This window comes from Mastomys coucha, unplaced genomic scaffold (assembly GCF_008632895.1).
Source record: "Mastomys coucha isolate ucsf_1 unplaced genomic scaffold, UCSF_Mcou_1 pScaffold21, whole genome shotgun sequence".
Lineage (NCBI taxonomy): Eukaryota > Metazoa > Chordata > Mammalia > Rodentia > Muridae > Mastomys > Mastomys coucha.
In genome coordinates, this window is record NW_022196904.1 from 1,959,731 (window position 1) to 1,975,649 (window position 15,919).

The 15,919-nt window shown below is 52.0% G+C and overlaps 4 protein-coding genes across 10 annotated transcripts in view; 2 read left to right on the forward strand and 2 right to left on the reverse strand.

Annotated features, from left to right (window-relative positions):
- The window catches only part of Il11 (interleukin 11), a 9,698-nt gene extending 4,988 nt beyond the window's left edge, over nucleotides 1–4,710 (reverse strand). The window contains exons 1-2 of one of the 7 annotated variants that reach the window (XM_031385160.1): nucleotides 4,424–4,710; nucleotides 3,289–3,355 (exon numbers count right to left, since the gene is read on the reverse strand). The gene's annotated coding sequence lies outside the window, so the exon portion shown is untranslated. Of the gene's footprint in view, nucleotides 1–508; nucleotides 599–3,288; nucleotides 3,356–3,882; nucleotides 4,074–4,113; nucleotides 4,171–4,423 lie in introns of those variants that run through there. The other 6 variants (XM_031385162.1, XM_031385164.1, XM_031385168.1 and 3 more) reach the window with 6 other exon arrangements.
- Tmem190 (transmembrane protein 190) lies at nucleotides 4,635–6,322 on the forward strand. The gene is made up of 5 exons (XM_031385158.1): nucleotides 4,635–4,795; nucleotides 4,912–4,947; nucleotides 5,672–5,797; nucleotides 5,884–5,968; nucleotides 6,054–6,322. The coding sequence occupies exons 1-5, from the start codon at nucleotides 4,738–4,740 to the stop codon at nucleotides 6,280–6,282; spliced, it is 534 nt and encodes a 177-aa protein (XP_031241018.1). The 5' UTR covers nucleotides 4,635–4,737; the 3' UTR covers nucleotides 6,283–6,322.
- Nucleotides 6,323–7,153: 831 nt separating this feature from the next.
- On the reverse strand, nucleotides 7,154–10,721 carry Tmem238 (transmembrane protein 238). The gene is made up of 2 exons (XM_031385159.1): nucleotides 10,005–10,721; nucleotides 7,154–7,259 (listed from the first exon to the last, which is right to left on the reverse strand). The coding sequence occupies exon 1, from the start codon at nucleotides 10,540–10,542 to the stop codon at nucleotides 10,012–10,014; it is 531 nt and encodes a 176-aa protein (XP_031241019.1). The 5' UTR covers nucleotides 10,543–10,721; the 3' UTR covers nucleotides 7,154–7,259; nucleotides 10,005–10,011.
- A 3,112-nt stretch (nucleotides 10,722–13,833) lies between these two features.
- Rpl28 (ribosomal protein L28) lies at nucleotides 13,834–15,807 on the forward strand. Its single transcript, XM_031385170.1, has 5 exons — nucleotides 13,834–13,945; nucleotides 14,268–14,356; nucleotides 14,447–14,570; nucleotides 15,335–15,453; nucleotides 15,665–15,807. The coding sequence occupies exons 1-5, from the start codon at nucleotides 13,870–13,872 to the stop codon at nucleotides 15,752–15,754; spliced, it is 498 nt and encodes a 165-aa protein (XP_031241030.1). The 5' UTR covers nucleotides 13,834–13,869; the 3' UTR covers nucleotides 15,755–15,807.
- The last annotated feature ends 112 nt before the right edge of the window (nucleotides 15,808–15,919 follow it).

The following is a 15,919-nucleotide window of genomic DNA, read 5'->3' on the forward strand; positions in this document are numbered from 1 at the left end:
TATATAGGGGGCCGGGGCGGGCGGGCGGGGGGCAGGCAGCAGGGGAGGGCGGCCTGACACATCCTGACTCACCCTCCCTCCTGCCTTTTCCATTCAGACGAGCCGGCTGCCTAGCAGGGCTCACACCGCCTTGCTTGGAGGAGGGCACGGAAGGAAAAGTTGGAAAAGTTGAAAAGTGAAGGGGGGGTGGTCTGAGAGGGGCCGGTGAGGTCATTGGCGTCCCCTCCCTCCACCTCCACGGGCTGGGACAGACATACAAGGCTCAAGAGCTCTATGGAGCCTGGCTGTGGGTGGTGGTCTGCATGGACCAGGACTTGTACTGAGAGATGGTGAGGCAGGAGGAAAGGCGAGTCCGGGACCTGGGGAGGTGGAGGTGAGGGGGAGAATCTGAAGGACAGAGAGGGATGTCCTTCTCAGATTCTCTTCAGAACGCTGGGACAGAGATGGAGCCTCTAAAACCAGGGTGGCTGACAGATGCAGAGATGGGGACAGTAGGATATATAGATACCTAGTCTCTGAGATTGAGAGACACGGAAACTGAGGAGCTGAGGGTGTGGCTCGATTGGCTGAGTGATGGTACACACCTGTGCTCTCAGCACTGGGGAGGCAAAGGGAGGAGGGTCAGAAGTTCAAGGTCATCCTTAGCTACACAGTAAGACTGAGGCTCATCTGGGCTACTTGAAACCTTATTTTAAAAAAGAAGCAGAGCTCTCCAAGGGCAAAGGGGCCACGGACATGGAAAGGAGACTCAGGCTGCAGAAGAATGTACCAAAGATGAGGTCACCCGAGAGACAGGTTAGATAAGGTGAGGACCGAAAGGAAGAGGAATAAAGGCTCTCTACAGGGGTCTCTGGCTGTATTGCTGCCCTTCCCCCCAACTCTGTAAATGGGGCTAATAAGACTATCTTCTAAGGAGATGGCCCGGGGAGTTAAGAGTGCTTGCTGCACAAACAGGAGGACCTGAGTTGAATCCACAGTGCCTATATAAAAAGCTGAGCATGTGTTAACCGCAGCCCTGTGGGTGGAGAGGTGGAGACGGTGGGGTCACTAGGGCTTGTCTTCCAGTCTAGCTCCAGGTTCAGTGAGAGACCATTTCTCAAGAGCTTGTGGTTGAGAGTGATAGGACTTTGGTTTCATGGTTACAGTTTATCAGCTACACTGAGGCACAGGTAGTCACTAGGAGAGATGGCAAAGTGAGTGGATGGGTACTAGAAACTTAGACAAAACCGAATTCAGAGAAGGAGACATAATAGTCTATCCAGGTAAGAGCCAAACACACCAGTTCAGGGACTGCAGCAATACCACACACCATGTTCAACGGGTGACTACCATTGGTTCAGAACTCACAGCCCCTTGAGGGATGGTGACATCAAAATCAACTCCCCAATATCCCCAGAAGCCTCCTCCTCAGGAGGGAAATGGGATAGCTCTGAACACAGGACAGTTACATGAACTGCAAAAAAATCTCTTTGTAGACCACCCATGCCCATCTTTTGGGCCCATCGCATTGTCTGGAGAAGGGGGAGTAGAGCAGAGGCTGGCTGTGGACTAACTGGCAGCCAGAGGTTTCCCCTTCCCATCTTTCACCACTAGGGGGGAAGAACTGCTCAGATCCCCCAGGGGGTGAAGTCACAGCGCACCCCCCCCATGGTGGGACATGACCTCATCGTCTCAGGTAAGAGCTCTTTCTCTCCCTTTCTTGGTCTGTCACACCACCCCTTTGAGGGGCCCCCCAGGGGCCCTCCTCAGCCCCTGCTCCTGCTGGGACCCAGGCTTCTGACCACTGGGTCTCCGCCCCACAAGGGGCCTGTTTCCGGCTGAGTCAGCGTGGGGGGCCCAAGGCTGCGTCAGTGAGGGGAGAGCTGACGTAGCACCCCCCCCAGACCATGGGGGCTAGCCAAGGTGACTCAGGCCACCAGCCTGGGGAATGGACTGGCCTGAGGGGATAGGGGACTGGGCTTGTAGCCAGACCTGGCTAATACCAGGGACTGCAAATACCAGCCCCTTCCCCCAACTGATATTCAAGAATTCATACCATCTCCCCACCTTCTTATCTCCCCATAGTCCTTAAACCCAGGGTACAGACCCCAGCCCTCTTCCTTCACGCCCAGGTTCTCAGGTATTTAACCCTCCTGAGAGGGTTAAACTCAAACCCAGGGTACAGACCCTAGCCCTTCTCGCTCTGTCCCAAGGCTCTGGATCCCAGTCCTCCTCCCTCAGATCCAGGCTCTCAGGTACCCAACCCTCTTCCATCATACCCAGAGTACAGACCCTTGCTCTCTTCTTTCAGAACTAGGGCTCTAGACCCCAGCCCTCTTCCCTCAGACCCAGGGAACAGACCCCAGCCAGCCAGCCCTACTCCATCAGACCCAGGCCAGGGAACAGACCCCTACCAGCTCTTGTCCCTCAGATCCAGGGTACTAAACCCTCATTTTTATATAAGTGGAAGAACATTTTGATGTCCTCCAATTGGGAGAGCTTTGTGTTTGAGGAAGTGTGTGAGTCTGGGTCATGGGCTCCTTGCTTGTTCTCGGTCCTGCTTCACTTTCCACCCTGGGGATTGTGGGGAAAGACTCATCTTCCCCAGAGTGACCACAGAAGGACTGAAGAGTGGACTTGGGTCTCCTGCCTGGGTCTTCCCTGGGTGAGGGTTGTGATACCAGTTCTATGGAAATGAGACAAAGAAACAGATGAGGGGGAAGACTCTGGGAATCCCCCCAAATGACGGAAGACAGCAGAGATAAACAAATACAAACAGGATCTCACAGCCCAACGATGAGCAAAGAGTGCTAGGGAGCCCAACTTGAGTACTCAAACACAAAGAGACAGAGAGTGGAAGACCTCTGAGGCATTTCATGAGGTGTCCCTAGGATGTGGGGATCTAGCCAGGGGGCCTTTCCTTGATGGTGTGTTGGCCCCTGGGTGAGCTGGTGCTGGCTGGGTGTGATGTCAGCACATCCCAGGCTGTGTGTGTGTCCGTCTGTCTGTCCCTGGGGGGTCCTGTCTGGCCTCTGGGGGGTGACGAGGCAGGTCAGCCACAGAGGCAGTCCAAACCTGTCATTAGCGGTGAGGGCCTTGACGGTGCCCCCCCTCCCCAATCCCAATCCGCGGTCCGGTCCGGGGCCAGGCAGCTCCACCTCCACCCCCTCCTTGATCCCTGAGGAATCCAGGGAATTGGGAAGTGGGTCCAGATGGTGTTGACACAGGAAATGGTCAGCAGCTGCCCAGCCTCAGCCCAGCAACCCCTCTGACCCCCACCCCCAGGCCCCCTGCCGAGCCCCCTCGGACCTGTGTCATCTCTGACGGAGTCAGCCCAGGGCCCACTCAGCACCCTCTAGGATGTTTACTGTAGGACCTAGGGATGAAAGAGAGTCACCCTCCTAAGCTTCTTGGGAAACGGGTCTGAACTCAGACCCTCCCTCCCACAGAAGGGACAATCCAGGCCCCAGACCTTCCCCCTCCCGTCCCCCAGATCTGAAATCCAGGCCCCAGGCTTCCTCAGAATTAAGGGTCTAGACCCCAACACTCCTCCCTCAGACCGAGGGAGGGAGCCTTCCTTCTTCAGATCCCAGAGTCTTGGATCTAGCTTCTTCCCCTAACCACCTCAGGAGTCCAGGACCCAGCTCCTCCTGCTCAGACTCCAGCTTTGCTTCTCTTAGACCCAGGGTTCCCAAAACCTGTCTCCCTCAGACCCTAGGGTCACAGTTCTCAGTCTCAAGGATTCCCTTCTCCAGACATCTTCACTCCTTCAGTCTCAAGGGTCCCATCTCCCAGCCCCCCTCTTTCCCTCAGATCTAGGATCCATGCATGGGATGCCCCAGCCATCCCATGAGTCCAGGCCCAATTCCAGACCTCCCTCAGGAACCAAGGAACCTTTCTCACTAGGCCAAGGGGATACTGAGCTCAGGTGAACGAGGAACCATAGTGACATGTTCTCTCATCTGACTTCCTCGAAGGCTAGGCTAGGCGGGCAATCTTGGGTAAAACAAACACAAAACAACCCGGAGTTGCTCTAGCTTGTGCTCCCTGGTTAACAAATGGGATGCTGAGTCTCTTTGGGGACCTGACACTTTTGGCAGGAGTCACGGTCACAGCCTCTTACAGGGACCACACCTCAGTCTCAGCAGGGCCAGGTAGTCAGTCCCACCTCTGGTCTGTGATGTGAAAATGAGGACCAACCCACCAGCCCCTACTGTCCCTTCCTCCTCCTGCCCTGGTTGCTGAGGGAACCTCTAACAATGGGGCTCAGTGAGACCCCACTCTCCTAGGCTCCTTTTTCCTTTCCTGGTTGCTAAAGGGGGAAAAAATACCCTAGCAATGAGGATTTCTGAACTTGGATCTCTTGAGGCTGCCTCTTTGAACACTGGGTTAGGAAAGAGATGGACTCTGCGATTCAAAGATCTCCCCTGCCCCAGATCCGTACCCTGTCGGGTCCCAGATGAAAACGGAGAGACATCTCCAGCCCCGTGCTTTGTCCTGGTTTCTCTTTTCTTCTTCCTTGGCTGAGAAGGCTGGGATTTCAAATCTCCCAATGCCCACCTACCTCTTCTCCACTTCCTAGATAGAAATGATGGGGCCGGGGCACCCCTCCTTGTGAACCCCTTGCCAAGGGGATTCCTTAGCAACAGAACTAAGAATTCTGGGGGTGAAGCTTTTGGGGCGGGGCCCAGCTGTTGCTAGGGTTGATGTCCTTCAAGGTTTATTTCCATAGAGGCCCCAGAGGTCTGGGGAGGTAACATGGTGGGGCCTAGGATCTCAACTTTGGGCCTTCTCCTGCTGATGCAAGGCTCAGTAGGTGAGGGTACTGAGGAGGACACCGGAGGGCTGTGGACAGGGCCATCGGGGGCTATGGACAGGGCCACCATGTTGGTTGCCACACAATCTCCCAGCATTATCCTTTTTCTCCCACAGGTGCCAATGGAATCCAGGGATTTTTCTATCCATGGAGTAAGCCAGAGTCAAAATTCTTGGGCCCCAGGGAGGGGATCCCAAATTAAGACTGTAGGATGTGTGAGAGAGAGGCTGGGGGATTGACCCCTGGGTCTGAAGGAGAAGAGCTGAGGGGTTGACCCTTGGGTCTGAGGAAGAAGGGCTAGGAACTCAACCTCTGGGACTCAAGGAGGGCTGAAGCCTGGACTCGGTCTGAGGGAGAGCTGGAGCTTGGTCCCTGGGTCTGGAGGAAGGGCTAAGACCTAGGCCCCCTCAGATCTGAAGAAAGAAGTCCGGGGATCCACCTGGGTATGGAAAAGAGGCCTGGACCTCTGGATCTGAAGTAGTACGTCAGGGGACTCAACTTCTGGGTCTGAGGGAGATGAAGAGCTTGAAAACTTTTATTAAAAAGGAGAGCTTGAGCTTTGAGACTCAGGTCTGAATGAGTGTTGAGGCCTCTAACCCTGGGTCTGGAGTCTGGAGAGCTGCCTGAAGCCTTGACTCCTGAATTTGAGGGAGAAGGGTTGTGGAATAGACTATGAAGGAAGAGGGCTGGGGTTGGGATGTCCAGGAATGGAAGCTGAACCCCTAGGTCAGAGGGAGGAGGGCTGGGTCTGGATTCTTGGGTCCTCTAAAGAATACTGCCAAATACTGCAGCCCCACAGCCTGGCCTTGGTGCTCTTGTGCCTGTAGCCTCCAGGGACAGTTCTCTTACTTAGCACCTACTGTGGTGGGCCCTTAGGTTGTGAGGGAGATGTATGGGACCGAGAGAGCTGTGGCGGTCAGGCAGCAATCGAGAACCCCAACCTCTGCCTACGCCTGCGATGCTGCTACCGGGATGGCGTATGCTATCATCAGCGGCCAGATGGTGAGTGACCTGACCTCAGACTGGATGTTTCAGAGGGTGAGGGTTCAGAGGGTGGATCCCTGGACCTTCCTCCTCCCCTTTTCTAGAAAATATGCGGAGGAAGCATATGTGGGCGCTGGGCTGGACCTGTGGCAGCCTACTCTTCCTGATCACCAGTATCTGTCTCTTCTGGTGAGTGTGGCTGGGGAAGCCAGCAGGCATGGCTCTCCACAGAAGGTGTGGGTGGTTCAGGCTGAACATATGCTCTCCCCACCAGGTGGGCCAGGCGCCGAGACATGCTGCACCTACCACACTATCTACAAGGGAAATGTAATGGACTGGCAGGGTCAGTCTCCCTACTGTGCAAGGACGGACGATCGGTCAGCAGGTCAACCATGGTTGGCACGCCTGTTCAAGTGTACACGGTGCCACAATCCCCAAGAGGCACTAAACTAGAAGTTGCACCTATAGTTTCTGAGGAGGAAACAGAGGGACCTGAAGAATAGGGCAACCCTGGAGGACCCCTTAATACAGATATAGCATATACATGTGTGTCTTTTTTTGAGATCTGTGGGGAGCAGGTGGCCTTATGGGAGCCTTGCACACTGTGCACATGTACTTTGAGGGAGATTAAGGGGTGAGGACTGAAGGTGGGCACGGGGTGTGATTAGGGACTGTGAGCTTAGCATAGAGGAGTCAGTCTGTTAGGAGTGAGTTCTAGGAATAAGCCGTGTAGATCTGAATCATGGAAGGAACTGGAGGTAGTTCTGAGTATGGGAGCTTGTGTAGGGGGCTACAATGAAGTGAGCTTCCAATAGGGGGACTTGGGGTGTTAGGAACACACGTAGCCATGGGAATGTGTTCCAAGCCAAGCTGCTTTAGGAAGCACCACGGGAGCAACTAATCTCCAGCTCTCTAACTTCTCTTGCCCCTCAGCACAATGCCTGAGCGGCTACAGAAGTATATGGGCATCATCCAGCGAGGACTCATGCACCCAGAGTCTCCACTGCCAAGCCTTTTCTTGGAAGTGTGTTGTCTGCACTTAGATTCAGTCTGCCCAGTTAGCGCTCTCTCTCTCCTCCTAGTCTTACAGGCATCCTGCCTCAATGCCATCTTCTATATAAGGACAAACCCTGCAGTAAATACCTTGCAAGTTCAGTGTGCCCCTGTGTCTGTTCTTCTTGGAAGACCTAAACTACCCTAGGGATGCCTAGGCTGGGTGGGTGGGTCTGTAGGCACTCAAGATCCTTCTTCTCCCTCCCAGGTTCCCCTGGAAGGGCTAGTAAGAAGTCGAGATCCTATATCCCCAGGGACCCCAAGATCAAAGGTGTCTTGGCCTGGCATATCATCCCCCTTAACCAGACAGGCAAGCAGTGCTCCAAAACCGAAACATTTATCCAAGTGAGGTGACAGGTGGGTATCCTGGTGGCCGAGTGATGTACAGGGATGCTGCATGTCTGTCAGGTCCTGAGCACAAGGTGGTCTGTGGGAAGGCAAGGCGGGGTTAGTGGCTAGTTAGGTTTGCTCCTCTTCTGTCCTTTCATTCTGAGGTTCCCTAACCTATGAAAGGCCAGGGAGACCCTTACTCACTGATGAACACTCAGGCTTACCCCAACCCCCTCCCTCTGCTTGCTGTAGAACCCCCAGGGGATGTGTCTAAATGTGCTTCTAACTCACCAGAATCCACTGATAATGAGTTTATGGTAGGAGAAAGCAAAGAGACAGAGGCATGGAAACAGACCTGGAGAATCACAAAGACAGGGGGATCAACAGATGGAAACGATAGACAATGAAACCGTTGGAGCATCCCAACACCTGGAAGGCTGGCAGAAAGGCTCTTCAAAGCCAGTCTGGGATGCATAGTTTGAGTCCAGCCTGGGTGGGCTACGGAGTGTGAGATCCTGTCATTGTGGAAGGGAAGAACCCACTCCTACTGACTACCCTCAGATTTCTATACACACAAACTCCAGAGCATACCCAGATGCACACATACTAGAAGTAAATAAAAGTACTTAAAAACAAAATTAAGCTGGGCAGTTGTGACGCAGGCCTTTAATCCTAGCACTTTGGAGGCAAAGACAGGCAGATTTCTGAGTTCGAGGCCAGCCTGGTCTACAGAGTGAGTTCCAGGACAGCCAGGGCTACACAGAGAAACCCTGTCTCAAAAAAACCAAACCAAACCAAATTAAAAAAAAAAGAAAGAAAGAAATCCAAACAAAAAGGAACCAAGGCAGATGAGGTGGCTCACATCGGTAATTGCAGTACTTAAAAGGCAGGAGTGTAGCACATATTAAAGTCCAGCCTAGTCTATATAGGAAGTGCCATGCCAGCCAATGTTATATAACGAGATCATGTTAAGTTAAGGAAAGGCAGAAGAAGGAAAAGATGATTGGCCCCATGTGTGAATTTTGGTCACAGGGGAAGCTGGCATTCCTAGAGCATGCCCTTTTGTCAAAATTCAAGTTCTTTGAGGCTCACTCAAATGTACACTTCTGCATAAATGTCAAGGATCTTTAGGAGTCAAGTTTACCACAGATTGATATTTTGGCATATGTCTAGTGTTGTAATCCAACATTTGTCCAGGCTTTGCATACACATGGTTATTTAGCCTTTAAATATTTTGTGTGTGTGTGATTTTTTAAAAAAATATGTTTTATTTTATGCAAAGGCAGGAATGTTTTGTGCCTGGTGCCTCTGGAGGCCAGCAGGGGGTCTCAGATCTCCTGAACTGGAACTAGACATTTGTGAGCTGACACATGGGTGCTGGGAATGGAGGAGCAGCCAGCCCCCTTGCTGCCAAGCCACCTCTCCAGACCCTGGTTTGCTGTTTTGAAGCAGCCTCACTATTACTGTCCTGGCTGGCCTGGAACACACCATTTGCGTGCATTGGGCTGGTCTTGAGTTTGCTGTGATCTGCCTGAGTGCTGGGATGACAGGTGTTACCAACCATGTCTTCTGTTTTTTGGTTTTGGTTTGGTTTTTGATTTTTCCAGACAGGGTTTCTCTGTGTAACCCTGGCTGTCCTGAAACTCACTCTGGAGACCATGCTGGCCTCCAACTCAGAAATCCGCCTGCCTCTGCCTCCCAAGTGCTGGGATTAAAGGCATGCACTACCACCGCTCGGCTTCTTCCGTTTTGTGGTGCTGGGAATTGAACCCAGGGCTTGACACACACACACATGCTAAGTAAGTTCTCTCTACAACTGAGCCGTGCCCCTAGCTCCTAGCTGTTTCCTCATTTGAACCACAGAACATAGAATGAAATTCTTAGTTCTTATGAAGCACAGAATAGAATTAGTATTTCTTTGGATCCCAGGAGAAAAATAAAACTGTCTTAGGCTGGTGAGATATCTCACTGGGTGAACACACTTGCCATGTAATCCTGACAGCCTAAGGTCTATGGTGAAATGAGAGGATCTGTGCATGAAAGATGTTCTCTGACCCTCACAGATGCACCTTGGTGCATTCACTAGCGTGCGCTGTATAAAAACTGCCAGGCTCCATGATGCTTGTAAGCCCAGCGCTGGGAAGGCGGAGACTCTTATATCCCTGGGGCTGATTGGCAAACCTGTCTAGTTTAATCAGTGAAGGTCAGGCCAACAAGAGATCCTATCTCAAAAAGCAAGATTGCAAGCTCCTGAGGATTGACACAAAAAATTAATTGTCTGACCTCTATACAAATGTGCACACACAGACACACAGACACACAGAGACACACACACACACACACACACACACAAATAAAGGGCCAGGAGTGGTGGCACATGCCTTTAATCCCAGCACTCTGGAGGCAGAGGCTACATATCAAGTTTCAAGACAGCCAGGGATACATCAGGAAAACTTGTCTCAAACTTCAGAGAAAGGGAAAGGAACAAGGGTGGTTTCCCTTTCTCTGTGCCCACGGGTTCTTCGCCTCTGACTTCACTTTAGGACTACCTGTCTGGATGAATGGCACTTGTTTATTTGCACATTTGTGTGGTCCGGGCAAGAGTGTCACCTACTTTCAGAGCTTCTTGTACAGTAACAGTAATGAGCTCAGAGAACTGGCGACAGAGAAGATGGCATGAGGCCTGGTGCGCGTGGAGCAAAAGGAGGAGGGTGTGCTGTGACTCCTAATCTTGTCCCACCCATCCTTCTTGAGTCTCTGCTATCTCTGACTCACTCCCCTGTGGTTTCCCCTTTCAGCGACGTGTCTGTCTCCCCACCATATCTCACTCTGGTGTCCTCACCTGGAGCTCACTCGCTGCCCGTGCCCGCCGCCCCGGGCCCCGCCTCAAGCGTGGCGAGCTGCAGACGCACGCGGCGGGAGCCGGAAGCGGACGGCTGGGGCGCGCGGGTCCCTCTGCGCGCGGCGCGGAGACCGGCTGTGGTCCGGGGACCGGCGGTGGCGGGCGCCGACCAGCGACGGGACAGCTTGCGCGCCAGGCGGGCAATCGCCGAGGGCCGCAGGCCGTAGTCGCGCTCCAGCTCCTGGCGCGAGATCTCGATGTTGCCGGTGTACCAGAGAATCCAGCCCAGCAGGCTCAAGAACACGAGCAGCGCCCCGGAGTAGATGAGCAGGTCCCCGAAGTCGCGGCCGCGCACCTGCAGCTGCGCGAACACGCCGGTCAGGAGCGCCGCCATGCCCGCCACGTCCAAGGCCACGGCCAGCAGCAGCGCCATGCGGCAGCGGCCCAGGCCGGCCGCTGGAGCCGGTGTGGGCGCGGGTGGGGACGAGGCGCCGGCCGCGGCCGCCTGCGAGCCGCACACCGGTGACGCCGCCGCCATGGCCCTCGGTGGCCCGCCGCCGCTTGTTCCCCGACAGCGTCCCGGGTGCGGCTGCCCGGGGCGGAGTTAGGGCCCGGCGCCAGGTGTGCCCAGTGCCTGCATGGTCACCTGAGCTCACGGCCTGCACCCGGCGGCCGGAAAGACTCTCTATGTGGCTGAGGTCTGGGAGGATCAGCGGCGCACGACCCTGTCCATTAAGCAGCGCCAGGTGACTAGGGCCAAACTTCAGGGTGGGCATAATGTAGCTGGATAGTGTTTCTATTTAGTGCCCGCCTCCGGAGGGCCACCTGTGCTACCAGGCCCATCGTGAACCAAAATGGGGATCAGAAATAAAACACCGAGCATGCTGGGGATGTAGCTTGCTTGATAGAGTGCTTGCCTAGCATGCTAGAAGCTCTTGATTTCATGTCCTGCACCACACACACACACACACACACACACACACACACACACACACACACACACCATTCTCTGGAGCACAGAATTAGCAGCCAGCACCCTGAAGCTGTCTCCATGCTTGTCTTGTCTTTTGAGATGTCTTGTGAGTGAACCCAAGGTGGGAATACAATAAACCCATCTCCCAGGTGCCAGCTGGCTGACACCATATGAACACAATATGCTAAGCTCAGGGCTCTGTTAGTGCTCACGGGTTAGACTGATAAGACCTGCCCTCGAGTTCCTAACCACAATTCCTGAAGTGCCCAGGAAAGGTGTCCCTGGGAAGGTGGCATAGAAATTGTAGCTTTAGCCTTTTTTCCTTTATCTGTTACAGGAAAGTCCTGATCTTCCACACATCTACCCCTTAGCCTGACAGTGGTGGCCCATGCCCTTAGTCCCAGCACTTGAGAGGCAGATCTGACTTGGAAGCTAGCCTGGTCTACAGAATGAGTTCCAGGACAGCCAGGGCCACAAGAGAAACCCTGTCTCAAGTCAAATCAAACAAAAAATGTGGCCTTTTTGTTATTTTTTATTAAGATTTTTTTATTTATTTATTATTATATGTAAGTACACTGTAGCTGTCTTTTAGACATACCAGAAAAGGGCCTCAGATCTCATTACGGATGCTTGTGAGCCACCAAGTGGTTGCTGGGATTTGAACTCAGAATCTTCAGAAAAGCAGTCAATGCTCTTAACTGCTGAGCCATCTCTCCAGCCTCCTTTGTTGTTGTTGATAAATGCTTCTAGGGAAAAAAATTCCGGCTCTGGAAGCTGATCCCTGTAGATGGTTTTGACTTAGAGGCAGCAAGGCACAGGCAAATGGTTGGAACACTATGAGGACCCAACAGCTATTCCAGGAAAGTCCTGATCTTCCACACATCTACCCTTTGAATGAGTTCATTCTCCCCTGGAGTGGGAAACTTCGAGACAGTTCTGTCTAGGTTCTCCCAAGACTCTATCCAGTTTCAGAGTGGGAAAAAACTCAGGATGATGCAGCCGTTGGTCCCCCTGTAAACAATCCATGGGCCTGTAAGTAACAAAGAGGAAACTCACTAGGACACACACACACACACACACACACTCACACACTCACACACACACACACACACATTAGCTGCAGTGGAAGAAGGGACTGAATGTGAATATGGCCAAAAACATTATATACACATATGTTATATAAACCTACTTTATGCATAATTAAATGCTAGTAAAACTTTAAGAATGACTGTGGTGGGTTAGAGAGATGGTTCAGTGGTTAAGAGCACTGATTGCTCTTCCAGGGATCCTGAGTTCGGTTCCCGGCAACCACATGGTGGCTCACAACCATCTGTAATGAGATCCAGTGCCCTCTTCTGGTGTGTCTGAAGACAGCTACAGTGTACTCACAAAATTTAAAAAAAGAAAGAAACAAAGAAAGAAACAAGGAAAAGAAAAGAGAAAAAAGATTGTGGTGCAAATTGCCAGAGTGCTGCCAATATTGGCCAGGTATTACCGAGGACAGACATGGAATGTTTCTGCATAGACAGAACCAGGCATGAAAGAATAAAGTTATTTAACACTGCAGCAGTACCTTTTTAGAGAGGTCTGAAAATGGTTCATTGGGCACTGGTGTTCGTGTGGGGGACAATCAAGAAGAGACTCCACACCAGAGCAAAGCTTTAAAATAGTTCAGGAATTCATTTAAACAAGTCTTGAGGACAGGAGAGATGACTCAGTGGATAAGAGCTCTTGCTGCTCTCGCAGAGGACCTGGGTTTGGTTACCAGCTCCCATAAGGCAGCTCACAACTCTAGTTTCTGGATCAATGGTTTCTTTTGGACTTGCATTTCACATGTTAACGCCCCTATACATCATAATTAAAAATAAATAAGTCTGGGGTTGTTAAGAGATGACTCAGTGGTTAAGAGTATTGGTTGCTCTTCCAGAGGACCCAAGTTCTATTCTCAGAACCCACATGATGGTTCAAAAACTGCCTAACTGAATCCAGGCACCAGGCAAGCACATAGCATCCATACATATATATCCGGGCTTAAAAAGAAAGGAAGAAATGAAGAAAGCCCTCATACATATTACAAAAAATATTAATTAAGTTGGTTCAGCGGTTAAGAGATGGCACTGGCTGCTCTTCCAGACAACACTCAGTACCCACCGGGCAGTTCACTACTATCTCTAACTCTAATTCCAGAGTATCCAACGTCTCACACAGACATTCGGGCAAAGCACATGCATAACAAATAAATAAGTAAACATAAATAAGTAGTTAAAATAAATAAATCTTTTTTTTTTAAAGATTTATTTACTTATTATATGTAAGTACACTGTAGCTGTCTTCAGACAGCACCAGACAAGGGCGTCAGATCTCACCATGGGTGGTTGTGAGCCACCATGTGGTTGTTGGGACTTGAACTCATGACCTTCCGAAGAACAGTCGGTGCTCTTCCCCGCTGAGCCATCTCACCAACCCTAAATAAATCTTAAAATCAATTAAGCTCCATTTATTGAGAGTTCTGGAATCCTCAATATTTGCACCCACAAGGCTCAGGCGGGAGGATCTTAGCTCGAAATCTACTAGACAAGGATGCAAAACCCTTTTTTCAAAATATTTATTAGTGTCCACCATGCGCCAAGTGCTAATTGAACAGATCAGGGTGATGTGACTGAAAAATAGTTCTCGGGATCTCCGCCTTTGGAACCCCAGGAAAACCCAGTCCCGGAGTTCCGAAATCTCCGTAACCGCCCACGGCGCCTCCTCGTGCCACCGCGAGAACTAACCCGGATCTTCAGACGAAGATTTCCGAAGGTTTCCGAGTCAGAAAGGCTCGGAGGCGGAACCCAAGGACCGGAGGAAGCTGGGTGGCCGAGTTCAGGAGCGCCACGGGAGGAAGCGGAAATGCGTTGCCACTTTAAAGGTGTCGTCCCGCCTCTAGTGTCTCTCTTTCCGTCTCCGGCCGCCATAGGGAGAGGAGGTGAGTGTGGCGAGTCCTCTGGGTCCCGCGTGGCCGCCATCTCGCGCCCACCGCCTCGGTCCCCCGCCGGTGTTTTCTCTCCTTGTACCCAAGCGCCATTCGTAGCTCTCATTCCCCGCCGGAAGTGGGGTCTCAGCGTCCCTTCCCCCTCCTCTCTAAGTCTCCCCGGTTTTAGCTCGACCTGCCTCTTTTGCTCACCCATTCTGGCCTTGCAAAGGTCTTGCTCGTTCTCTCCCAACGGTGCTTCCGTTTACCTAGACGCCTGTCCACAGCTTGCTCTCTCTATTTGACATCTTTCACGGCCCCCCCCGTCTCTCCCCAGCCGCCGCCATGTCCGCGCATCTGCAATGGATGGTCGTTCGAAACTGCTCCAGTTTCTTGATCAAGAGGAATAAGCAGACGTACAGCACAGTAAGTAGGGTAGGGCCTGTGTGAGAGTGGCACTCTGGCTCTACCACCCATCCAGGCCTTAATTTATCATCTTGCACACTTATTTCCCAGGAGCCAAATAATCTGAAGGCCCGAAACTCCTTCCGCTACAATGGGCTAATTCACCGCAAGACCGTCGGAGTGGAGCCCGCGGCCGATGGCAAAGGGGTCGTAGTAGTTATGAAACGAAGATCCGGTGAGCCTTTGCACCCAATAGCTCTCCTTTCCCCCGGGGTCCAGAGCTGCCCTTCCTCTGATTTCCCAGCCGTGTAAGGTGAATTTTTTTGTTTGTCTGTTGTTGGCTTTTGATTTTTGGAGACAGGGTTTCTCTGTGTAGCCCTGGCTGTCGTGTAACTCACTCTATAGACCAGGCTGGCCTCGAACTGGGAAATGCGCCTGTCACTGCCTCCCAAGCGCTGGGATTAAAGGCCTGTGCCACCACTAATTTAAGGTGTTTTTTTAAATTGAGAAATAGAGAAACTTAAGTACAGTTTCTCTACATAAATTTCAGGGTCCTAAAAGTCTACACTAGGCTGGTCTCGAACTCAGACCTACCCGCCTCTGCTTTCTGAGCACTGGAATTAAACTCCTTTGCTGCTGTGTCCCTGCTGTATCTGGGAGTTTTTAAAGAGGGACAGGCTTTTCACAGGCTTGGTTAAGACTTAAACCTATGAGCCAGCGGTGGTGGTGGTGGTAGTGGTGCACACCTTTAATTCCAGCACTTGGGAGGCAGAGGCAGGCGGATTTCTGAGTTTGAGGACAGCCAGGGCTACACAGAGAAACCCTCTCCCGGAAAAACAAACAACCCAAAAATCTAGCACCTGGAGCATGTACTGAATGGGCTGGTGGAAGGACAGTTGAGTGAGGGTGAGCATGTTCTTCAGAGAGGCTGTGTGTTGCATCAAGCAGATGCTCTGAAGGTCCATGCAGATGGACTGATTCCTAGGCTTTCCTTACCAGGTCAGCGAAAACCTGCCACTTCTTATGTGAGGACCACCATCAACAAGAATGCTCGGGCTACCCTCAGCAGCATCAGGCACATGATCCGAAAGAACAAGTACCGCCCTGATCTTCGTATGGTGAGTGCTGGATGGGTGGAGGCTGGATGGATAAAGCAGTTAGGCAGCTGGATGCAGGCCCAGGTACTTGACTCTGCCTTGCTGGAGCTAGACTGAAGACTCTTCTGATCCCCCAGCCTTAGGGCAGCCTCCCTGTAGTCCTAGGAAACAGGCAGCAGTAAATGGGAGTGTCCTAGGAATTTGTAAGCTAAGTTCCTTATCCTGTCCTCAGGCGGCCATCCGCAGAGCCAGTGCCATCCTTCGAAGCCAGAAGCCTGTGGTGGTGAAGAGGAAACGGACCCGCCCCACCAAGAGTTCCTGAGCCCCACACCCCAGAAGCAATAAAGAGTCCACTGACTTGTTCTACCACCTCCATTAGGCCTCCTGTTTTGTGGTTCATTGAGCTGTGGCTCTGCATTTGTCTTTAGTTGTGCCATCAAAACTATTGTTAGGACTTGTTCATCTGAAGTGGGGGTTGTTGGGAATA